Source organism: Sturnira hondurensis, unplaced genomic scaffold (genome assembly GCF_014824575.4).
Source record: "Sturnira hondurensis isolate 20B ecotype Veracruz unplaced genomic scaffold, ASM1482457v3 Scaffold0005329, whole genome shotgun sequence".
Classification (NCBI taxonomy): domain Eukaryota; kingdom Metazoa; phylum Chordata; class Mammalia; order Chiroptera; family Phyllostomidae; genus Sturnira; species Sturnira hondurensis.
This window is the reverse complement of record NW_028077960.1, coordinates 4166527-4192643: the sequence shown is the minus strand read 5'-3', so window position 1 is coordinate 4192643 and position 26117 is coordinate 4166527. Positions and strand designations below refer to the sequence as shown.

Genomic DNA, 26117 nt, shown 5'->3' with positions numbered 1-26117 from the left:
AGCAACATATTTGTTCATTATCGAATGTTATGTTCTGTATATAACTGTATGTGCCATTTTTCTTTTTAAAAAACTATTTTTTTTAGAGAAAGAGGAAGGGAAGGAGAGAGGGAAAGACACATCAATGTGTGGTTGCCTCTTGCACACTCCCCTACTGGGGATCTGGCACACACCCCAGGCATATGCTCTGACTGGGAATCGAACCAGCAACCCTTTGCTTCTCAGGCCAGCAATCAATCCACTGAGCCACACCAGCCAGGGCAGTATGTACTATATTTTTATGACTGGCGGTGCAGTCGATATACCACCACAAACATGTAATGCCTTGCATTATGTTAGTACAGGTGTGACGTCACTAGGTGATAGAAATTTTTTAGCTCCATTTCAATCTTTGGTTTCGTCATTGGCCAAAATGAGGAACCTTATGCTCTGCTGTGACTGTAAAACCAGGCAAAGTCATATGGCAGGAGGATTGCTCTGGCTCTCCGAAGTGTGGCTCCAGTCATCGCGGCCTGGGTTTCTCCAGCACCACCCTTAAAAGGGTGGGCAGTGGTAGGGGTTGCCCAGGGATGACTGGCTGCACATTCCCTCATCAGCCAAAACTAAATGTGCAGCAGTACCCAACCTTTTCCCAGCTTCCAGAAAACCATCAAGTGGGACGAACGAAACCCTCCTACTTTCAACTACTCCCTTCTCGGCTTAGGCCCCTCCCACTTCCCTAGTCCTACAACTTCCACACAGTTGCCTGGGAAACTGCTTACTTCCGGCCGCGCAGCCGTGGGCGGAGCCAAGATGGCTGAGGAGAGGGCTGTGATGGTGAGTGCAGATCACGTATGGTTCCTCGCGAGGCGGGACTGGACTGAGCAAGGCCGTTCTGGTCGGGGCGAAGCGGAGTGGAGGGCGAGGCAGGATGTCAGGTGGCTTCTGCCCTTGTTCTAGTGCAGACTAGTGCCCCGGGCGAGCGGCTTCCAGCGAGCGCCTTGCGGCGGGCGGGGCGCCACGGGCCAGCTCCCGAGAAGTGGTCCGTCTGGGAGCAGGGTTGAATTCTTTGCAGTGCTGGGCCCGTGGCTCCTTTTGAGACCCACTGGCCGGAAAAGGCAGCTTTTAATCAAAAATGGCTTTTTCCTAGCCCCATCTTTTCTGTTGTATTGGGTTTTGAAAGGCACTAAACACCTTATCTGCAAGGCAGGCAGTTTCTGTTAATCCCTTGGATTAGGAATTGAATGAGACAACCTGCAAGCGTTTAGCATCACTGCCTTCTGCCGGTGGGGCGGGGCCAGGTTTTTTCCCACGGGATTAAATTTAGGAAAGGACTCTTTAGGGATTAAACTCCACAGAGTTGCCTAGTGGAGTGACCTAGTAGTACTCATTTTTGAGGTGTACGTTCATAATTGGGTATTCTTTATAAAGCCCCAAGTGTGAAACTTTGTTTACCTTATTTTGGGTATTGGGTTTCAGAGCTTGTTCTACGCATTTGTTAGAATGACTTTAGTTATTCATTCGGAATTTATTGCCATTTGAGACGCTCCCTGGAAAGCATAGACAAATTTTGGCTGTTAAAGAGCAAGGCCGTTGTTATCTCCCAGAGGGGCCATTTGTTTTCTATTCTCTTTATGTTAGCAGAGAAGTCAAATTATTTTAGTGTAATCAGGAAACTAGGAGTATAGAGGAGGACGCCCAACGCAAAGATTTTTTTAAAGCTACGAATTAAAAAAAGTATGATTAGTGTTACTAGGTTTTAATATTGGAAACATACCAAAAATACTTCGCCTACATAATCTTAAATGTAAGATATCATGGTAACATGGCATTTGCTCCAAATATAGTTTATACTTTAGTGCTCATTGCAGGTATTGAAATGTGTTCACGTACTATTGTGAACTAGATTTCTGAGATGGCAGAATTGTCCTGTGCGTTTCAGTTTCTAATAGGGTTTTATTTTTCTAAGAGAAAATGATTTTTTAAAAAGACTTTATTTATTTCTTTAGAGAGAGGGAATAGGAGGGAGTAAGAGAGGAAGAGAAACATGGATGTGTGAGATACATTGATTGGTTGTCTCTCACACGCCCCCATCTGGACACCTGGTCCACAAACCAGGCATATGCCCTGATTGGGAATGGAACACAGACTGGCGCCCTATCCACTGAGCCACCCCAGCCAGGGCTCTAATAGTGTTTTAAATGAAATGGCTTTTTTATTTTGATACGACTTTAGCACTTGAGCCTGAAGTTTAATTACTTTCATTATTGTCAAATTTATTGCTAGCAGTGTTATATTTACAGTAATATTTTTTCAAGTTACCACTGCATGGAAATTTGAGTTTCTGGGGTTGTTTTGGGAATTGTCATCTTTTAATAAAATGATCCAACAGTCCTCTCAGACCAGTGTCCTATCAAAATAAAAGCAAAACATATGCATATAGTACAAGGATATTTGTTGCAGTACTGCTTATGGTTGCAAAAAGCTGGAAACGGTAAAGGCCCATTGGTGGAGTAGTGGATGACTTCTGATATTTCCATGTGTAAGAAGATTGTGCAGCCATTTAAAAGAATGTTAGGCCCTGGCTGGTGTGGCTCAGTAGATTGAGTGTGGATCTGTGAACTCTCTTGTGCCCCGCCCCATCCTGGGGACCTAGCCTGCAACCCAGGGATGTGCCCTGACTGGGAATCAAACCTGAGACACTTTGGTTCTCATGCTGGCACTAAGTCCACTGAGCCACACCAGCCAGGGCATAAATTCTTTAAAAAAAAAAGTAAGAATGTTAGAACTATATATGTTGACCTGGAAGGATTTCCATGGTGTATATTTAAATAAAAGGTAGATGTGAAGTGGGGGTACGTTGTGTAGTCTTAATTTTGTGACACAAAGGAAAAAAACAGATCTGTAGATATGGGTATATAGATGTGGAGAAGACAGACTTAAAACTCCCAGAGAGAACTTTGAACAAACACATAAATAAAAGTCTACGAATGCTGTACTAATGGCCTTGAGGACAGGTGACATCCCAGCATAATGGAATGAAAGTAGCCCACAGAAATTCTAATTTACTACCCACATTATTTAGTTTACTAGTTCCTTAGGGAGGAACTAGTTCCTTAATGGGGGCTGACATTTATATTTTATTTTATTTAAGAATATAATAAATGGTTCAGAGATCTTTTTGAAAAAACTGAGCAAATAACTGGTGTCCCTGACCTGCAACATTTTTTGTGATTCTCTACTTCCCATTATTTGATGTATTTGTATAAACAACTTTCTTCCAGTAAAGTTTTTCAGAACGTAGCAAAAATCACTACTGCACTAGTTGATTTGGTTCAAATAGAGTACCTACCACATGTCAAGCATGACCTAAATATTTGTTAGATGTACAAATGATCACAGAACTACATAAAAATGAAGAAAGAACCCCCCCCCCCAAAAAAATTTTATTCTACATATATCCCAGCTGTAAACAAGATCAAATGGGTTAATAGAATCCAAGACTGTTCTGGAAAGTCTTTTGAGGGACACATCAAAAAATATATAATTTATTTTACTTCTACTTTGTGTAGGAAGAAGTGTTGCTGATTCATGAAGATGCTTTTTGAACCATTACAATTTTTTACAAAACAGTATAGTTCTTTGGGGTATAATTATATATACCATAAAATTTACCCATTTTATTTATTTTTTATTTTTTAAGGATTTTATTTTTAAAGAGAGGGGGAGAGGGAAAGAAAAATAGGAATAGAAACATTGATCTGTTGCCTTGAGTACTCCCCCAGCTGGGGACCTGGTCTGAAACGCAGGCATGTGCCCTGACTGGGTGTTGAACTGCGACTGCTTGGTTTATAGGCCAGTGCTCAATCCACTGAGCCATACCAGCCAGGGTAAATTTACCCATTTAAACATGAAGTTTTATTAATTTTAGTAACTTTATGTAGTTGTGCAAACATCACCACAACTCACGTCCATCACTCCAAACAGTCCCCTTGCATCAGTTTGCAAGCCAACCTGTACTTACAACCCCAGCCCACTGTTGATTTGCTTTTTGCCTCGATAGTTTTGCCTTTTCTTGTAATTTCACCTAATGGAATCATAATATGTAGTCTATGTGTCTGACTTTAATTTAGCATGTTTTATGAAGTTCATATTATATGTGACAGTAATTTGTTTTTATTTCTAAGCAGTATTCCATTTTATAAATATATATACATTTTATTTATCTGCAAATTGATGGGTATTTGAATTGTTTCTTGGTTTTGGCTATTCTGAATAATGTTTTGAGTATTGGCATACAAATTTATGCATGGGTATGTTTTTGTTTCTCTAGGAGTGAGATTGCTGGGTTGTGTGGTAAATGTATATTTTAAATAAAACCTGCCATACTGTTTTCCAATGTAAATGTAAAGCATTTACATTCCTTGAGCAGTGCATGAGCGTTTTAGTTTTTCCACATCTTTGTTAACTTGGTATTGTCAGTGCTTTTATTTTTTTAAGCCATTATACTGGATGTGTACTCATGGTTATTTGGGTTTTAATTTTTATTTCTGTAAAGGAAAATGATACTGAGTACTTTTTTTATGTGCTTATTCATCTATATCTCTTGGTGAAGTGTCTCTACAAGGTTTTTTTTTGCCAATTTTTAGTTTTATATTTTTTCATGTTTTCTTTGCCCATTTTTAAAATTTATTTATCTTTTAGAGGGGAAAGGAAGGAGACAAGGAGAGAAGTATCAGTATATGGTTGCCTCTCGTGAGTCCCCTGCTGGGAACTGGCCTGCAACCCAGACATGTGCCCCGACTGGGAATCGAACTGCGATCGTGTGGTTCGCAGGCCCGCACTCAATCCACTGAGCTAGGCCAGCCAGGGCTCTTTGCCGATTTTTAAATGGGTTATTTGTTTTAGTATTAAAACAGTATTTAGTATTTTCTGTTTGTTAAATTAAGACAGTTAGTTAAAAGAACAAATTGTTCTCTTGTGTTTTAAGGATTAATTTTTGTTGTTATGAAATACATCTTCTAAAAGAGTGAATAAAAAGGTAAATAAATCTTTAAAAATTAAAAAAAGCTTTATTGAGGTATAATTGACAGAGTTGTAAGATATTTAAAGTGTATGTGGTGATCTGATACACATATATTGATACATTTTGAAAGGATTCCCACCATTAATTTAATTGACATAGCTATTACCCCAACCCCATTTTTTGTGAGAACAGTTAAGTTCTACTCTCAGCAAATTTCATTTATACAATACAGTATATTATTGTCAACTATAATCACCATGCTATACATTACAGCCTTAGGCTTTATTCATCCTGTAGCTGAAACTTTGTACTCTTATACCAGCCTCTCCCTATGTCTTCCAACTCCTGGGAACCGCTTCTCTACTCCCTGTTAGTTCAGCCTTCCACTCCCCATCTGATTTTCAGTTATTAAAAAGAATGCTGCTATGAACAGGGCTAGGACTAGGGTAAGGCAAAATTTGAGAAGTAAGAGTGTCTCAGACGTACCTATGAACATTCTTTTGCAAGGTCTGCCCAGAAAGTATCCTTCCATGTAATATGAAAAATGGAGACATTCATAAAGAAGATACAAGAAACATTGTACATACGACAGTGATGCCTCAGTCCTCTTGCAAGTAGTCATGTTGGGACCTCACAGTTCTGCCAGCGTCTCTTCCACTGTTCAAAACACTCTGCAACGTTTTTTGTTGGGATCACCATTGGCTGCCCTGTCGTATTTTCCTGAATCTCATTGATGGTCTGAAATCTCTTCCTTTTCAAAGGTGATTTTAGTTTGGGGAAAAGTCAGCAGTTGGCAGGGCACCAAATCTGGGCTGTAGGAGGGCTGAGTCACGTGGGTGATTTGATGTCTTGCCAAAAAACTTCAAGACGTGATGCATGAGTGGGTGCATTATTGTAGTGAAGTCACCAATCTCCGGTTGCCCATAGCTGCAACTGTTTTCATTGGTATTGCATCTCTCAACTGATGAAGAACATAGAGTTAGTACTTCTTATTAATTATTTGTCCCGGAGGTGGGGTACTTGTGATGGACAACACCTTCCCAATCAAAAAACACAGTTAACATGGTCTTGATTTTGCTGCTACTTTGCCACGTTTTCTTTGGACAAGGAGAACCAGGCAACTTTCATTGGGATGACCGGGCCTTCCTGTCCGATCATAGCTGTAGACCCACAATTCATCTTTAGTTAGGACCTTCTTGAGGAAATCTAGTTCATTGGTAGTGGTTTGAATCAAGTCATTAGCAACTGCAGCACAATGTTCCTTCTGCTGTGGTAGCAGAAGTTAGAGGATGAATTTTGCTACAACATGTTTCATGCCAGGATCCAGCATGAAAATCTTGGACACAGTAGTTTTTGGAATCCCCACATCAGCTTCTAGCTCTCACACTGTCAGTCACTGATCTTTGTTGATTGCAGCCCCTACACATTCAACAGTCTCAGGTGTTCAGCTTGTTGCAGGTCTTCCAGAATGTGGATCACTTTTCAACAGATTCTCAACCATCTTTGAAGTGTTTGTGCCACACTTTTACTTGTGATGCACTTAATGCATTGTCCCTGAAAGCCTTCTGAATCATCTGAATAGTTTCTTCTGAGGAGTGTTCAAGCTTAATACAAAATTTTGTGCAGTTTCATTGCTCTACTCTCTCAGTCATTTGGAATGTATTGGCCACACAGTGCACACGCTCACTCCATGGCATCTACCACCTCCACTGACTAGTACAGTGAAATCATCATTTTTCATGGATGAGCATTCCAGTCCACTGCCCTAGGTTACCCCAATGTTGTGCATACCATTCTCATTATATTAACCATGGCTGGACTTCTCCTGGACAGACCTTGTATATCTATCCTTATAGAAAAGTTTAGGGTATTTCTACAAGTGGATTGCTGGACCATGGGGTATGTACATCCTCAACCTGATTACTTATAGGAAACTCGAAGGTAGTTACAACAATTTATGCTGCTACCACCAGTTCCTGTTGCTTATGTCCTTGGTACTGTTACTATTTAAGCTTTTGTCAATATGATGGGTATGAAATGAAATGTTTTATGTTATATTAGTTTATCGTTCCTTGATTATTAGTGAGGTGGAACATAATAGGTTGTTACTTTGTCTTCTGTGCAGTGCTGGTTCATGTTTTACTTAGCTTTCTATTTGCTGTTTTTCTTATTGATTTGTAGTTATTTATAGTTTCTGGCCTTTTTTGGGGGGGTTGTGTTCTGTAGTGCAAGTATCTTTTAGTTTTCTGTCTTCCCTTTTGGAACGGAAGTTACTAATTTTAATGTAGCTGAATATTTAGATATTTTTCTTATTTTAATTTATTTTCCAATCACAGTTGACATAAAATAATGTATTAACTTCTGGTCTACAATGTAGTGGCTAGACATTTAAACATCCTATCAAGTGGTCATCCTGATCAGCTTAGTACCCATCTGACACTGTACATAATTATCACAATGTTATTGGCTATGTTTTCTATGCTGCACTTTATGTCTCCGTGACTGTTTTTAATAACTGGCAATTTGAACTCCTTAATCTGTTTCATCTCTGCCATCCATCCCCCCAACCACCTCCCGTCTGATGACTATCAATTTGTTATTTGTACCTGTGAGTTTGTTTCTATTTTGTTTATTTTTCTTGTTTAGATTTCACATATAAGTGAAATCATATGTCTTTCTCTGTTTGACGTATTTTACTTAACATAATATGCTCTAGGCCCATCTACGTTGTCACAAATAGTAACGTTTCCCTTTTTCATGGCTGGGTAATGTTTCACTGTATATATTTACCACATCTTCTTGACCCATTTGTTTATCATTAGACATGTAGTTGCTTCCATATCTGGGCTAACATAAATGATGCTGCAGTAACCATAGGGGAGCATGTAGTTTTTGAATTAGTGTTAGATTTCTTTGGATAACTAAACAGAAGTGGAATTGCAGGATCATATGGTAGTTGTATTTTTAATTTTTTGAACAACCTTTGTACTGTTTTGCACAGTGGCTGCACCAACAGTGCATGAGTTTTCTCTTATCTCCATATCCTCCCCAAAACTTGTTGTTTATTGATTTACTAATGATAACCATTCTGAGGTGTGCAGTGGTATCTCACTGTGGTTTTAATTTGTATTTCTCTGATGATTAGTGACATTGAGCATCTTTTCATGTCTTTTGGCCGTCTGTATGTCCTCTTTGGAAAAGTGTCTATGCAGGTCCTCTGCCCATTTTTTTTATTTGTGTGTGTGAAGTTTTGAGAATTCTTTATATATTTTGGATATTAACCCCTTACAGTGTGTATCATTCTCCCATTCAGTACATTGTCTTTTTGTTTTGTTAATGGCTTCCTTTGCTGTACAGAAACTATTTTAATGTAGTTTCATTGGTTTATTTTTTCTGTCGTTTCCCTTGCACAAGGATTGCATATCCAAAAAAAATATTGCTAAGAGTAATTTCAAAGAGTTTTACTGCCTGTGTTTTCTCCTAGGAACTTTATGGCTTCACATCTTACATTTATGTCTTTAATCCATTTTGAGTTTTATTTTTGTGTATGGTGTAAGAAAATGGTCTAGTTTCATTTTTCCCAACACCATGTATTGAAGAAACCATCCCATTGTACATTCTTGCCACTGGGACAGCGGGAGTTTATATTGGGTTCTCTATTCTGTTTCACTGATCTGTGTTTTAGTTTTCATGGCAGTACCATGCTGCTTTGGTTACTCAAGCCTTGTAGTATAGTTTGCTATCCAGTTGCATGACACCTCCCACTTTGCTCTTTTTTCTCAAGATTTCTTTGGCTGTTCAGGATCTTTTGTGGTTTTATATAAATATTAGGATGATTTGCTCTAGTTTTGTGAAAAGCACCATTGGTATTTTTATAGGATTATGTTGAATTTATAGATTGCTATGGGTAGTATGGACATTTTAAGGATGTTAATTCTTCCTGTCCATGAACATAGTATATGCTCCCATTTATTTGTATCTTCTTCAGTTTCTTTTTTCAGTGTCTTATAGTTTGTCAGGTACAGGCCTTTTATCTCCTTGGTTAAATTTATTCTGGAGTATTTTCTTTTTTTAAAATATTATTTTCAAAATGGAAGAGGGGACAGATATCCTCACCTGAGGATGTGTTTATTGATTTTACAGAGAGGAGAAGGGTGGGGGAGAGAGAGAAACATTGATCTGTTGCGTCCCATATGGGGGTCACACCACAACCTAGGTGTGTGCCCTGACCCATAATTGAACCTACAGTCTTTCGGTGCATGGGATGATGCTGTAACCAACTGAGACAGGTGGGGAGGGATATATTTTACAGAAAGATTTTATTTATTTATTTTTAGAGAGAGGGGAAGGGAAGAAGAAAGAGGGAGTGAAAGATCAGTGTGTGAGTGAAAAACATTGGTCAGTTACCTGTCACATGCCCCCAACTGTGGACCTGACCTGCAGGCCAGCCCTGATTGGGAATCGAACCAGCAACCTTTTGATTCGCAGGCCAGCACTCAATCCACTGAGCCACTCCAGCCATGGCTGGGTGTTTTATGTACGTATGTATGTATGTATGTATGTATGTATTTAATGCAATGTAACTGGCGTTATTTTTTTAATTTTTCTTTCTGTTAGATCTTTTCTAATTGGTTTGTGCTTTTATATCTTGTGGAAGTAATCCTTCCCTATCTTACATATTTTAAAAGGTTTTAAAATTTGCCTTTTCCATTTCAGTCTTCAATATTTTACTTCATTTTCACTTCTCTGATAAGGTTTTTTCTCTTGAAGTCTATTTTGTCTAATGTTAATATTGCTACTTTGGTTTTCATTTTGTTTCTATTTCTGTGGTGTATCTTTTGCCATTTTTTACTTTGTGTATCTTATTCCTTATATTTTAGGTTTGTCTTTATACAAATAGCATAAATCTATAGTTTAAAAATTCATCCTCATAATCTGTCTTTTCATTGGGGAATTTCATTTTTTTCTTATATTCACTGCCACTCCCTCCCCACCCCCCTACCCCTCCACTTTTGGACTGGGTTTCTTATTCTTTTCCTTCTGTTTTTCTCATTTCATTCCTTAGAAGTTATATATTCTATTCTTTGGGCTTCCTTTAGTGAGTACTCCAGTTTTTAAAATAGTACATGCTTAAAGTTCAAACTTAAATTTGAATAATACAGGGATCCTTGAATGATTTATTGCCCATTGCTTTCTGCCAGTTATTGCCATTGTTGTTCATTTTTGTAGTTTTTATATTTTTCAATTTAACACCACAAATTCCAGAGATGGGCGGGGGGTGGGGAGCACTGGGGGGGTGCAGGGCTGGGAATACAAGAAAGAAAACTGTACTTGAACAAAAGTTAAATAAAAAAAAAAACACCACAAATTCTACCTCCTAATCTCTGTGTTTTTTTTTTTAGTTAAAGATTTTATTTATTTATCTTTAGAGGGGGAAGGGAAGGAGAGAGAGAGAGAAATATCAATGTATGGTTGCCTCTCATGCATCCCCTGCCGGGAACTGGCCTGCAACCCAGGCATGTACCCTGACTGGGAATCGAACCGCGATCGTCTGGTTCACAGGTCCGCGCTCAATCCACTGAGCTACACCAGCCAGGGCCGAAGTGTTTTTTAAAGGGCCAAAAATAAGTATTTTGAAATTTGTGGGCCATACAGCCTCTCATGTAACTCAGCTAGGTAGTTCATATTGGCTGCAGAAACACTTAACACTGAGAAATCACATTATTTTAATGTAATCAGGAAACTCAGTGTACAGAGCAGGAGGTCCAATGCAAAGATTTTTTTGAGGCTATGAATTAAAACTGACACTTATTCTCTGTGGTGCAGGTCCCTGTAATGTATATAAGGGTGGATTTATTTTCATTTAACCTGGTCAGAACTGGTTTGAGTATCCAGAATCTAAAGATTAGTGTCTCATTACTTCTGGAAATGTTCATTATTTTTTGCTCATATCATATCAAACATAGGAGGTGGAAAAATACATTTGAAGATTTTCAGCAGAATTATAATGTAAGATGTTATTTATTATATTATTTAATATGGTGTATCCCTTAAAAAAACTCCCTTCTAGTATATTAAGTGCTACACAGTTTTTGTGTAGATAACCTCATAAACTCCCTTTTTAAAACTTTTACTGTATACTGTAAAAGATCTAGAAAACTAGAGCTTCAGTTCTTGTTTTTAAAAAGCCATTAAGCTTAAGAAAAACCAAGTACAGAGTACAAAACTGCAGTAAGGCCATGGTGATTCCGTGCCGTCTACCTCCCCAGTCCTTCACACAGAGCAGTGGCCTCAGTCTGGATATCACGCTGCTCTGCTGTGAGGACACAGGCACGTCCAGCTGTGGGGTGGGGTGGGGTGGGGAGCAGAGCTGTATCTGGGTCCTGTTGTTATTTGGGTATTCTCAACCTGGAACAGGCCGCGTAAGACCAAGAGCCAGCTGGCATGAAGGATCAAGTTGAAACATTCCCTTCCACTCTACCTGCAACCTTTAACGTCTGGGTTTTGGTTCTTCCCAGGAACTGTGTTGGGTTCTTGTAAGTTGACTGTTAAACTCTGTTCACAGTAGGGCCTTACAGCTTGGTCTGATGGGGTGACTTCTGACGCGCTCTCATGTGCTGCAGTCTCATTTCACTGTGTGCTACAGACGAGGAATTTAGCTGACCTTCTCTCACTATCCCTGCTGATCTGCCCCTCATGGAGATCTCACAGCCAGTCGCTTGAAATGTTCTGGAAGATCAGCATATTCATTTCAGTAGCAGATGACCTTAATCCTTTGTCCAGCATGCTTTCCCAAAGCTTCTTGAACTCATCTCCATCTCCTCTCTGAACTGATATGAAATGTTCTAAGTCAGACTTATGCTTGATGACCTCCAGAAAAAGGACTTGGAAAGTGATGTCATCCACAGTCCAGTCACAATCCAGGAAAAGAAATTACTTGTTTTTGTAGAGTTTCTGAATCTCTTGTAACTTGAGCATTCCTGAGCACATTCTGATACCCAGCTGGATGGAGGATGTGCCATTAGGGTTACACACCCATGGGTGTGTAACATGGTCAGCTTCTGCTTCTCTTGAGCCCACTCTAGGACTTTTTTTTTCACCAGTAAGATCAAGGGATTTGATTATTGACATTTGTAGTCAAGACCAGGGCTCCATTTTCCGTCAGGTGAAGAAGTGACTAAATAGCTGTTTTCCAGAGTCTTCCATCTTTGACTCCAAATCATCAAATACTTTATACAAGCAGTCCTTGAAGGCTGGTGTGTCTCAGTGGATTGAGTGCCCACCTGCAAACTGAAAGGTCACCAGTTCGATTCCCAGTCAGGGCTCATGCCTGGATTGCAGGCCAGGTCGCTGGTTGGGGTGTGCGAGAGGGAACCAATTGATGTTTCCCTCACACAATGGTGTTTTTATCCCTCTCTGTCTCCCTCCCTTCCCCTATCCCTAAAAATAAATAAATAAAATCTTTAAAAAATAAAAATAAACAGTCTTTGAAAAATATGGTTTGGACATTACTAGTACGAGGAGAGAGTTTCTGGTAAAAGTAATGGGCAACATGAACAAGATTCTTGTCCTCATGGAGATATTTCTGAAAATTTTTGCTTTCTTCATCTTCTGTTTTTATTTATTTTTAGAGGGGAAGGGAGGGAGAAAGAGGGAGAGAAATATCGATGTGTGAAAATACATCAATCATCAGTTGGGTGCCATGCCCCTAACTAGGGACCTGGCCCACAACCCAGGCATGTGACCTGACTCAGAATCCAACTGGGAACCTGGCGGTTCGCAGGCCAACACTCATTCCACTGAGCTACAACAGTCAGGGTGTCTCTTCATCTTCTAGAAGATCAAATTCAGTGGCAGCATCCAGTAAAGCCTGAATTAGCCTGAATTAACTAACCTGGTTCTAGAATTTCAGGCCAGGAACCTGAGGTACAAATGCAGCATTAATTGGCATTCCAGTCACTGGCATAAGTTCCTAAGGCTTCTGATTTTTTGATCTTGGAACCATCTTCCTGGGCTTTTTGTTGGTGGAGGCGGGGGCACCATCACTGAAGAATACAAAAATCTTGTCTATGTCAGACACCTGGCTCCTGTAGAAGCCATCCAGTTTCGTGCAAAGAATGAGAACTTCATTGTCACTGCTTTCCCTGCGATGAAGCTTCTGAGAAGGTATACCATCCCTGGAGCATCCCTTGTCTGCTCCCAAGGCTGCTGCTCTAACTCATAAGCTTCCTTTTATTAAAGTTAACACTTCTTTTGGTTTAGCTGCTGAGAAGTAGAGCATTAAGCATGATACTAATAGTATGTAGTGTCTTAAGAACTTAGGACATTTATTTGCACACATCATGGATGATAATTATACATATAAATACATGTAAGTATATATTAAAATATGCATTTTACATTATTAATAGTTTGGCATTTGTAAACTATATTCAAAGTAGTTATTTATACCTATATGCAGTTAGTGGATTAATTGCATGATTGGAGAGCTACTTACTGATGATTGTTATTGGAATGGTGGTGCTTTAACACAGACTTCTTTCATTTCAGAGAACTCAACTTCCTGCATCTGCTGAATCTCAGAACCCCCAGCTAAAAAAAGGTCTGTATGCAATTTCATTGTATGTGTATGTTTGCAGATTTCTTTTATTATTATTTTTGTTCTATTCTATGTGCATTAGAGCTTTTAAAAATGTGATTGTTGACAAAAGCACTATTAGTGTAAATGTTTTGCCATACTTAATTTTTATTTTATGGAGTCGTTAGATATGAGGGTATTGATTTTACCTGTAAGTGTTTTTAAGTGGAGTTTTATTATTATGTAAATGTGTATTAATTTTGTACTTGTGGAAAACTACTCTAAAATTCCCATAAGTACATATCAGGCCTCAAATAATTTCATGTATATGTTAAGTAAGTGTGAAGTTTTGTAAATACTGAATCTGGGAAGCCTAACTTGATAAGGACCTATAATATAAAGAACTGCATTTTACACCCTTGGAATCAAATAACTAAGTTCCTACCTTAAGAAACTGAATAAAGGCCATGGCTAGTGTGGCTCAGTGGATTAAATGCCAGACTACAAAGCAAAGGGTCACCAGTTCAATTCCCAGTCTAGGGCACATGCCCAGGTTGTGGGCCTGGTCCCCATTAAGGAGCACGAAAGAAGTTAACCACACAGTGATGTTTCCTTCCCTTTCTTTCTCCCTCCCTGCCCCACTCTGGAAATAAACAAATAAAATCTTAAAAAAACAAAAAGAAACTGAATAAAGGAGAGCAAATTAAACATAAGAAACAATTAGATCAGAGCAGAAACCAATGAAATTGAAATAGAAAAGCAAAGAGGGAAAAATAAAATAAAAACCTAGTTCTTTGAAAAGATCACTGAAATGTATAAACTGGCAGTCAGACGAATTGAGAAAAAGAGATAACAAATTACCAAAAGCAACAATAGAGGGACATCATTATACATCCTACAGATACTAAAAGGAAAATACATGAGTACTGTACATATAATGCCAGTAAGTTTGATAACTGAGATGAAACTGACCAATTTCTTTGAAAGAAAATCATTATCAGAGCTCTTTCTAAAGAAATATATAACCTTAATAATCCCATATCTATTAAAGAAATTGAGTTTGTACTTTAAAATGTTCCAATCGAGAAAAATCCAGGCCTAGATTGCTTCATGGTCACATTCTAGAAAACATTTAAGAAAGAAAGAACACGGAGCCCTGACCGGTGTAGCTCATTTGGCTGGGGGTCATCCTGCAGGGTGAGAGGTGGCAGGCTGATTCCCCCGGCTTGCAGCCCCGTCCCTGGTCAGGATGTGTGAGACAGGCAACTGATCAATGTTTCTTTGCACATTGGTGTTTCTTTCCCTCCCCTTCTCCCTCCTTTCCCCTCTCTTCAAAAATAAATAAAAAAAATGTTTAAAACAAACAAACAAAATAACATCTATTCTATATTCTATATAGAAATAACACCTATTCTATATAAAATCTTCCAGGATTTCCAATACAAGAGGGAATAGTGCCCAACTTGTTTGAGCCCAGCATAACCCTGACACCAGAGGCAAAAGTATCACAAAAGAAGAAAACTATAGACCAACATCTTTAGTGAACACAAATGCAAAAATCCTTAACAAAATATTAGCAAAGCCCTGGCTGGTGTGGCTCGATGGATTGAACACTGGCCTGCTAACCAAAAGGTCCCTGGTTTGAGTCCCAGTCAGGACACACACCTGGGCTGCAGACCAGGTCCCCAGTTGGGGACATGTGAGAGCCAACTGATCAGTGTTTCTCTCCCTCCTATCTCCTCTCTCTAAAAATAAATAAATCTAAAAAAATGTATCAGCAAATTGGATCAAGCCATATATAAAAAAGGTTCATACATGAAAAATGAACTTAGATCATTTTTTTTTGTTACAAGCATTTAATACTTCATATGTCCTTCTAAACAGTGCTCATGTGGTTTATACACATTTCAAGTGTTTTAACTTTTATACAACTTTTTTTATTTTTATGCTTACCTGAGGGCATTTTTAAAATTGCTTTTTAGAGAGAGAGAAAAGGAGAGAGAGAATTGGTTGCCTCTTATATGCACCTGGACCGGGGATTATACATGCCCCAGACCAGGGATCAAGTCCACAACCTAGGTATGTGCCCTGACCAGAATTGAACCGCAACCCTTTGGTTACCAGACGACGCTCCAACCAACTGAGCCACACCGGCCAGTGCACAACTCTTTATGTTTAAATTAATAATAATTTTTTAATATCACCAAATTGTCATTGTTCACATTTCCTTTTTTAAAAATATATTTTATTGATTATACCATTACAGTTGTTCTATTCCCCCTCCCTTCATTCTCCTCCACCTGCACACTCCCTCCCCCACCATTCTCCCCCCCTTAGTTTATAACCACGTGTCTCAAGTTCTTTAGATTCTGTATTTCCCCCACTATTCTTGCCCTCCCCCCTATCTATTTTCTACCTACCATCTATGCTATTTTCTGTACCTTCTCCCCGCTTCTCCTCCTCCCACTCCCCTGTTGCTAACCCTCCATGTGTTCTTCATTTCTATGGTTCCACTCCTGATCTAGTTGTCCTCTTGGTTTGCTTTTGTTTTAGGTATGGTTGTTAATAACTGTGAGTTTGCTGTCCTTTCACTGTTAACATTTTTCATCTTCTTTTTCTTAGATAAGTCCCTTTAGAATTTCATATAATAAGGGCTTGGTCATGATGAACTCCTTGAACTTGACCTTATCTGTGAAGCACTTTATCTATCCTTCCATTCTAAATGAAAGTTTTGCTGGATAAAGCAATCTTGGCTGTAGGTCTTTGGATTTCCTGACTTGGAATACTTCTTTCCAGCCCCTTCTTGCCTGTAAGGTCTCTTTTGAGAAATCCGCTGACAGTCTGATGGGCACTCCTTTATAGGTGACTATCCCCTTATCTCTTGCTGCTTCTAGGATTCTCTCCGTCATTTTAGTCTTGGCTAATGTAATTATGATGTGCCTTGGTGTGTTCCTTCTTGGGTCCAACTTCTTTGGGACTGTCTGAGCTTCCTGGATTTCCTGGAAGTCTATGTCCTTTGACAGACTGGGGAAGTTCTCCTTTATTATTTGTTCAAATACATTTTCCACTCGTGGCTGTTTCTTTCCCCCTTCTGGTACCCCTATAATCTGGATGTTGGAACATTTAAAGATGTCCTGGAGGTTCCTAAGCCTTTCCTCATTTTTTTGAATTCTCATTTCTTCATTCCTTTCTGGTTGGATGTTTCGTTCTTCCTTCTGGTCCATTCCATTGATTTGAGTCCCAGTTTCCTTTCCATTGCTATTGGGTTCCTGGACATCTCCCTTCATTTCAATTAGTTTAGCCTTCATATGTTCCTCTAATTTGTGACTATAATCAACCAGTTCTGTGAGCATCCTGATAAACAGTGTTTTGAATTGTGCTTCTGAGAGGCTGGCAATGTCTCAGTCGCTGAGAGTTACTGGCCCTGGGACTTTTGAGTTCTTCTTGCGCCATCTTTCAGGCTGTTCGTGCCTGTTCCGTAGCAGGATCGGAGCCCTAAAGTGTTCACTAGATCAGGGCAACTCAGTCGCTGGGTTGTGACGTTGTATGTGGGGGCCGGGTCAATGAGGAACTGTGGCGTCCAGTCTGCCGCCTCCCGCCGTGGCCCCCACAGGTGCTGCAGCTGCCACTGTCACCGGGCCCACGCGTTTCCTCCCACTGCACGCAAGTGTGCCACCGCCGTCAGCCCTCGCCCCCTGGGGCCTGCGTGGTCTGTCTCACTGTGCGCGAATGTGCGACCGCGGTCAGTCTGCCCCACACCCTGACTGGTTCCGGGCTGCCTGCACGCCTAGGTCGGGGGATCTGTCCTGCCAGACCCTGCTCTGCTGCTGGCTCTGCCCCTCTTACCGTCCCCCTTGAATGGTTAGTAGTTGTCGGACTTCCGTATAATTCAATTTTCTGTTTTTTGGCTGTGTCTTTGTTCTCCAAACCTTTGTTGTATTCAAACTTGGTTGTGGGAGAAGGCACAGTGTTTCCACCTATGCCTCCATCTTGGCAGAAGTCTGTTCACATTTTCTTGATTGTCTCATAAATTAAATATACAGTTCTTAATATTTAACATTTTCCTTTGTGTTCCCCTTTGACCATGCATTATTAAGAAAAGTATTGATTAATTTCCATATATTTGGAGATGCTTCCAGATATCTTTTGTTATTGGTTTCTAGTTTAATTCTATTGTCGTTACAAAGCATACTTTCTTTTTTTAAAATATTTTATATCTTTATTTTTAGAGAGAGAGGAAGGGAAGGAGAAAGAGAGGGAGAGAAACACCAATGTATGGTTGTCTCTCACAGGGCCCCCACTGGGGACCTGGCTCGCAACCCAGGCATGTGCCCTGCCTGGGAATCGAACTGCGACCCTTTAGTTCACAGCCTGCATTCAATCCACTGAGCTGCACCAGCCAGGGCTTACTTTCTTTTTTTAAAAGATATTTTTATTTTTATAGAAACATAGGAAAGGAGAGAGAGAGGGAGAAAGGGAGAGAAACATTGATTGGTTGCCTTCAGTACAGGCTTTGACCAGGGATTAAAACCACAACCCAGGCACGTGCCTTAACCAGCGTCAAACTGGCAACCTTCTGGTTTGTGGGATAATGCTCAACTGAGCCACACTGGCTAGGGCTTAGAACATACTTTCTTTTTCTTTTGTAATTTTATATAAATATACACACACACATATGTATGTATATATGTATATGTATACATTTTAAATTATTTTTATTGAGGTATAATTAGCATATTATATTAGTTTCAGGTATAGAACATAATTCGATATTTGTATATGTTACAAAATGGTCATCAGAGTAAGTCTAGTTAAACATCCATTACCTCATTTTGGTTTTGTTTTTCCATCACCCCCACCCACCCCAGCCATCCACAGGGAACATACTTTCTTTTTTATTTAAAGATTTTATTTATTTATAGAGAGAGGGAAAGGGAGGGAGAAGTAGAGGGAGAGAAACATCAGTGTGTGGCTGCCTACTGGGGACCTGGCCCACAACCCAGGCATGCACCCTAGACTGGGAACCGAACCAGCAACCCTTTGGTTCACAGGCCAGTGCTCAATCCACTGAGCCACGCCGGCCATGGCAAAATTCACCAATTTTTTTAGTATGGTGTTCTGGGAATTTTGACAAATGAAAATGAACATGTAACTACCACCACAATCAAGAATTAGAACAGCTTAATCACTTTCCAAAATTCGTTTGGACTTTGTAGAAACCACTTCTTCCACTTTCTATTACTTGCAACCATTAATCTTTTTTTTTCTTCTTGTACTGTCGCCTCTCCCAGAGTGTCATAGAAATGGAGTCATACATTATCTAAAATCTGAGTGGCCTTTTTTTCAATCAGGATAATGTTTTTGAGTTATCTATGTTGTTGTATGTCTGATTTTTTTAATTGATGGGTAGCATTATATTCTATATTTTTGCCACACTTTATTCATCAGTTCACCAATTGAAGGACATTTGGGTTGTTTTCTGTTTTTTTTTAATCTTACAAATAAAGCTACAAACATTTGTTTTGTGTAAAATTTTCATTTCATTTGTGTAAGTACCTTGGAGTGAGATTGCTGGATAGTGTTGTGAATATGTTTTTAACTTTATTAGAAATAGTGAAGGCCCTGGCTGGTGTAGCTCAGTGGATTGAGCACAGGCCTATGAAGCAAAGGGTCACCAGTTTGATTCCCAGTCAGGGCACATGCCTGGGTTGTAGGCCAAGTCCCCCAGTGGGGGCCACGTGAGAGGCAACCACACATTGATGTTGCTCTCCTTCTCTTTCTCCCTCCCTTCCTCTCTCTCTAAAAATAAATAAATAAAATGTTTAAAAAATAGAAATAGCGACAATGTTTTCCAAAGTAGTTATATTTCCTTCTACAAAGTATGAAAGCCCTAGTTATTTCACATCCATGATAGCACTTGGTATTTTCAGGTTTTTTTAAAGCCTTTCTAGTAAGTATGCAGTGGTACCTCATTGTTTTCCATTTGCATTTTCTTAATGACTGTTGATATTGAACATCTTTTCATGTCCTTATCCACAATCCCTATAGTTTCTTTGTTGAAGAGTATAAATAATATGCTCCTTAAAAATGTGTTCTCTCTTCTAATTATTTTTTCTTTTTTTTATATATTTAAAAATATATTTTATTGATTATGCTATTACAGTTGTCCCATTTTTTTCTCCCCCTTACTCCCCTCCACCCTGTACCCTGCTTCCCACCATCATTCCTCCACCTTAGTTCATGTCCATGAATCATACATATAAGTTCTTTGGCTTCTCCCCTTCCCATACTATTCTTAACCTCTCCCTGTCTATTTTGTACTTACCATTTATGCTTCTTATTGTCTGTACCTTTTGCCCCATTCTTCCTCCACCCCCTCCCCGCTGATAACCCTCTGTGTGATCTTTATTTCAGGGAATCTGTTCCTGTTCTAGTTGTTTGCTTAGTTGTTTTTTTTTTTTTTTTTTTTTTAGGTTGAGTTGTTCATAGTTTGTTGTCATTTTACAGTTTGTATTTTTGATCATCTTCTTTTTCTTAGATAAGTCCCTTTAACATTTCATATAAGGGCATGGTAATGACGAACTCTTTTAACTTGACCTTATCTGAGATGCACTTTATCTGCCCTTCCATTCTAAATGATAACTTTGCTGGATAGAGCAATCTTGGATGTAGGTCTTTGGATTTCATGACTTGTAATATTTCTTTCCAGCCCCTTCTTGCCTGCAAGGTCTCTTTTAAGAAATCAGCTGACAGTCTTATGGGAACTCCTTTGTAGGTAACTGTCTCCTTTTCTTTTTCTGCTTTTAAGATTCTCTCCTTATCTTTAATTTTTGGTAATGTAATTATAATGTGCCTTGGTGTGTGCTTCCTTGGATTTACCTGCTTTGGGACTCTCTGAGCTTCCTGGAGGACTTCCTGGAAGTCTATTTCCTTTGCCAGATTAGGGAAGTTCTTCATTATTTTTTCAAATAAGTTTTCAATTTCCTGCTCTTCTCTTCTCCTTCTGGCACTGGTATGATTCGGATGTTGGAACGTTAAAGTTGTCCCAGAGATTTCTAGGCCTCTCCTCATTTTTGAATTCTAGTTTCTTCATTCTGTTCTAGTTGAATATTTATTTTTTCCTTCTGGTCCAAACCATTGATTTGAGTCCTGGTTTCCTTCCCTTCACTGTTGGTTCACTGTACATTTTCCTTTAGTTCACTTTTTATAGCCTTCACTTTTTTCTCTATTTTGCGCCATACTCAACCATTTTTGTGACCAACCTGATTACCAGTGTTTTGAATTGTGCATCTGATAGGTTGGCTATCTCTTCGTTGCCTAGTTGTATTTCTTTCTGGAGCTTTTATCTGTTCTTTCATTTGGGCCACTTTTTTGTTTAGGCATGCCAGTTCTATAGTAAGGGGTGGAGCCTTAGTTATTCACCATTGGGGTCAACCCATGTTTTGGTGCTGTACGTGGGGAAGGGGCACAAAAGGGAACAGTGCTGCTTGCTTGGGTCTCGGCTGGCTTTCAGTCACTTTCTCTCCCACCCACAAGCAAATCGGGCCCTTCTGGTGCTGATTCTAGGGTGGGTGGGTTTGTGTGCATTCTAGGACCCTGTGGTTCTCTCCAACAAATTTTCCTGTGAGGCTAGGAGTTTCTCCCACTGTCGCCTCAACCCCCACAGGTGTTTTCAGTCAGAGGTTTTGAGGCTTTATTTCCCTGCTCTGGAACCCTGGGTTGCCTGGTCCATCTCACTCTGAAGTTGTTCCTCTCGGTTTATCTCCACACAAATGTGGGACCACCGACTCCACCAGCCATCACCTCGCCTGTCTGTGAGCCACTGCCTTGCTGTGAGTCCTCTTTGTCCTGCTACCTGTCTCTGCCCCTCCTACCAGTCTGGATGAATGTTTCTTCTTTAACAACTTGGTCGTTAGACTTCCATACAGTTCGATTTCCTGGCAGTGTGGTTATTTTTGGTTTTAAATTTGTTGTCCTTCTTTTGGTTATGGGAGGAGGCACAGTATGTCTACCTTTGCCTCCATCTTGGCTGGAAGTCCCTGAACCTGCAATCCCGGCATATTAAGATGATGAAGCTCTGACCACCTGAGCTAACCAGTCAGGACATAATTAACTAATTTTATTGTTTCTCCATCATGAATCATTTTTAGTAACTCAAATAGACTTTATTTCCACTCCTGTGCAATAGTGCTGTTTTTAAATATATAAAATATTTTTGGTCCTCTGATCAGATGTGACATTAACTGTGTTACATATGAGAGTATATATATTTTGTTAGTAACATTCATGAAATATTTTTTGGACAGTCTTCATATTTACTTTGTATCTAGGGGAGAGTGAGGAGAAGAGACTAAAAATGATTTTAGTTTTTTTCTGGCCAAGTTTCACTTGAAAAACTAACGTAATCTACACAAAGTGAAGGAAGCATATATTTAAATATTTATTTTTTGAGGGGGCGGGTAAGGGAGAGAAACATCAGTAGGATGCCTCTCGCATGTCTGCAGTCAGGGACCTGGCCATCAACCCAGGCATGTGTCCTCACTAGGAATCTTAACAGGTGGCCTTTCGGTCTGCAGAGCAGTACCCAATCCTCTGAGCCACACCTATCAGGGCAGAAGCATATATTTAATGTGTACTAGTAGACGTGTGTCACTTAATAGTCTATATACTTTTGATGCATGGTATTCTTATGGTCAGCACCATGAAGAATTTAATTTGATATTGCAAAATGCTTGTGGTTAGTTTAGATGTGAGGAACAGTGACAAAGGAGAAAACCTAACAATAACTGCATTCTTTGTTTTGTCACAATATGCTGCCCAGCTCTAGAGTTTCCTATTTTGGAGAAGCAGAACTGGTTGATACATCTCCACTATATCCAGAAGGATTATGAAACATGCAAGGTGAGAGATTGCAATGATAGTGAAGTTTGGTTAGGCAGCTAACTGTGTCTGTCCTACAGTTTGTCGCAGTGTCTGTCCCATTAATAATGTATAAGTTACTGTTTCCCCACACTTGGTGTCATTTGTTAGCTTTTTCTATGATCCTGGTGCTTAACAGCCTCAACAGTTCAGTGGCCTCCAACAATAGACATTTATTTATTGGGCCTTCATATTGACTGTGGGTTGGCTGGGTTGGAGTACAAGTTGTGGGTCAGGATCAGGCATGTTCCACGTGTCCTCTCATTTAAAGACCAGGGCGAAGGGGCAGTCGTTCTCTGGGACTTGTTAACCACACGGTGGAGGGCAGATGTTTAACACAGCATAGTATTTTACTTGTTGATCCTTGGTAAGTGAAAAGTGGTATTTTATTTAGTTTTGTTTTACAATTCTCTTGTTCTGGTAAGCTTTATCATTATTACTTTTTTATTAAAAATTTTATTTATCTTTAGAGCGAAAGGGAAGGAGAGAGGGAGAGAAATATCAATGTGTGGTTGTCTCTCGTGCGTCCCCGGCTGGGAACTGGCCTGCAACCCAGGCATGTACCTTGACTGGGAATCGAACCGCGATCGTGTATTTCGCAGGCCCGCATTCAATCCACTGAGCTACACCAGCCAGGGTGCTTTATCATTATTTATATATTTAAAAACCATCTGTATTTCCTTTTCTCTACACTGTATCTTTATATAACGTACTATATGTTACGTATTTGCTGGCAAACAGTAGTATAAACATGCAAGATACATCCTTGGTATTCAGAGATTTGTCATGTTTTTGAGGTTGTGGTTTTTAATTTATACCTGTGGCATTTATACTTATAGCAGTGCATAGAACTAGCACTGATTAATACCAGTCTGAGTCTTGAAAGGTTTCTTTCTTTCTTTTTATGGTGTTATCTTCTCTTTGTTTTCCTTTTTCTTATTTGACCACTCTCTCTGTTTCCTTGTTTTGGCATCTCTTTCTCTGCCTATTTCTCTTTCTCTTTCTATTTCTTAAGAATTGGGGCTATTCCTGTGTCCTCTCCTTGAACTCTTTATCTGCTCATGCCACACACTTCCTCGTGATCTCCAGACCAACCTAACGCCTATTGAATACTTCACAAGCATTTCAAATTCATCTTTCTGTGGCTGAATTTATTTGCTTCCTTCTAAACCTATTCCTTCTCCTGCTTCCTGTCTTAAAGATAGGTACCATCATTCACCCAGCTGTCTGGGTCAGAATCCCCTGAGCCACTTTCCCTGATATAATTTAGGTAATCATCAAATTCTAAAGATCCTTCTCTTACTGTCTCCTGAGATTGTCCACTTTCCCCCACTCTCCATGCCTTAGCTAATCCCATTTACTTTAAGTTAAATTACGACGAATTCTTATATCAACCTTGCCTCTAATTTTGCCCCCTGTCTAAAAATGTTTTTTATTTAATAAAGCAAATAGAATCAGGTTACTTACTGCTTAAAACTTATCAGTATTTTCTCATTGCTCTCAACCTTTAGCATAGCATTTGAAGCCTTTCTCTCTCTGAGTCTCCCCACCTTCTCCATCCCCTGCCAACACAGGATTTAAAGCTGGTGACTCTGGAAAGCTTTGCCTGATCTTCCGAGTTAGAATCAGGTGCTTGCCCTGTGAGCTCCCATAGCACCTGCAGTTTAGCCTATTGTGGTAGAAAGGTAGGGCCTGTGTTTTGCTTGTCAGAGTCCCGGGTAGCATCTACAGTGGTGCTTGGACATCTTTTCATCTTTTTCTTAGCTTGACTAGGTAGATTCTAGATAGAGGTTGGCAAACTTTTCCTGTAGTGGGCCAGATGGTATATATTTTAGGCTTTGCAGGCCACATGCTATCTCTTTTTTATAAGCTTATTACTCCTTTATTTTATTTTTTACATCCTCACCCAAGGATATGCTTTATTGATTTTAAAGAGAGAGGAAAGAGAGAGGGAGAAACATTGACATGAGAGAGAAACATCAATTGGTTGCCTCCCACACGTGCCCTGAGTGGAGATCAAACCCACAACCTAGGTTTGTGTCCTAACTGGGAATCGAACCCTTAGCCTTTTGGTGCACAGGACGATGCTCCAACTAACTGAGCCACCCAGTCAGGGCTTATTGCTTTATAACCCTTTAAAACTATGAAAACCACTTCTAGCTTGAGAGCTGTACAAAAGTAGGTTCTGCGGGCTAGATTTGACCCATGGGGTATCGTTTGCCAACCCCTGTAATCTAGAATAAATTATTATAACAATAAATTATAATAACAAAATAAATTATTAAAAAATAGTAATGAACTACTTTATTAGTAATTATTAGTATCTGGAGTCTTACATCTTTTCTTTGTCCATATCTGCCTTTTCTTAAAAACACTCAGCACTTGAAGACAACCATTCCTCAGAAGTATTTTTCTTTCTTCTTCAGGCTGTTATCAAAGAACAGCTTTGGGAGACCCAGGGGTTATGTGAATATGCTCTCTATGTCCGAGGTAAGACATGTTGTAGATACCTCTTTTCTTCTTACTAGAGGAATGCACACATTGCCTTGCTTCTGGAAAAAGATCAGAAAACTTATAAAATGCTTAAATCCAAGTAAGTGTGATACGAAGGTCTTTTTCAGTATTGTTGTTGAAATCAGAACATTATTCCTATGCTAGATTTGACCTCAGAAATGACTGCTTTGTTTAAATAAAATGGTTACCATACTTCACCCATTTTCTAGTTTCTGGTTGGTGGTTTTCAGAATGGATATTAAGGTCCCTTCGTCATGCAGCAGATTCAGGCCCAGAAGAGGCTTTTGAAAGGGTTCCTTGTAGTCAGGCTCCAAACTTTGAGGAAAGGCTTGAGGATTTTTAGTAAGGTAAGTCAGGATAAAGGAAGCATAGAGATATACAGGATAACGCAGAGACACCTTATTTAAAAAGGTTTTAGCTTGGCTGCACCTCTGCTCTGGGCAGGTACCCCATAGCCGCCAAGGTCATTTCTCCTGGTGATGCAAATTCCTGATGCCCACTTCCAGCATCCACTTCCCACCGAGGTCTTCCAGCCAACAGGAGCAACGTCTGAAGCTGATGGGCAAGAGCGATGGTGGCTGGCAGCTGGAGAGGCCCACGTCTGGTCCTTTTGCCGCCACTCCCACTGCCTCCTAGCTGTTCAAAACCAGGTAGTTTAAAAAGGTGTAGCTGAAGCCGGAAGGAAACTGAAGTGACTGTATTTAAGATTGTAACAGGGCTCTGGAACATCATTTTCAATCAAACCTCTTCAAGGTGCAATGGCCTGTGAAACTTGAGAGCAGTATCAGAAAGCTTATGTGGATTATAAAACAATGTTTTGCAAATACACTACAGAATCCAGAAAGCAAATGACAGTATTAACAGGAGAACAAGAATTTTAATGGGTGTGGATAGACTGAGCTGGCAGGAAAGCTGTTACCCATTCCTTCTGTGCTCACTTCTGTGCTACTGTAAGCTTGGCAGCCTGTGGCGAAGATACCCCCAGACCAAGTGGGAGATTCCTGGAGCCATCACCATCAACTTGGCATCACAAATGAAAAAAACATTTAAAACGTTTACTTAAACAGGGAAATTAAATGTGTAAAGGACCAAAATTACAAA

General features: G+C 39.7%; 1 protein-coding gene and 1 pseudogene across 3 annotated transcripts in view; one reads left to right on the top strand and one right to left on the bottom strand.

Annotated features, from left to right (window-relative positions):
* Window positions 1-748: 748 nt before the first annotated feature.
* The window catches only part of BBS4 (Bardet-Biedl syndrome 4), a 55516-nt gene continuing 30147 nt past the window's right edge, over window positions 749-26117 (top strand). For all 3 annotated transcript variants that reach the window (XM_037047095.1, XM_037047093.1, XM_037047092.1), the window contains exons 1-4: window positions 749-816; window positions 13556-13607; window positions 22405-22484; window positions 24929-24992. In XM_037047095.1, the coding sequence (XP_036902990.1) occupies window positions 793-816; window positions 13556-13607; window positions 22405-22484; window positions 24929-24992 (220 nt within the window). In that variant the 5' untranslated portion in view covers window positions 749-792. The remainder of the gene's footprint in view (window positions 817-13555; window positions 13608-22404; window positions 22485-24928; window positions 24993-26117) is intronic.
* LOC118987657 (protein FAM118B-like) lies at window positions 11578-13191 on the bottom strand (annotated as a pseudogene).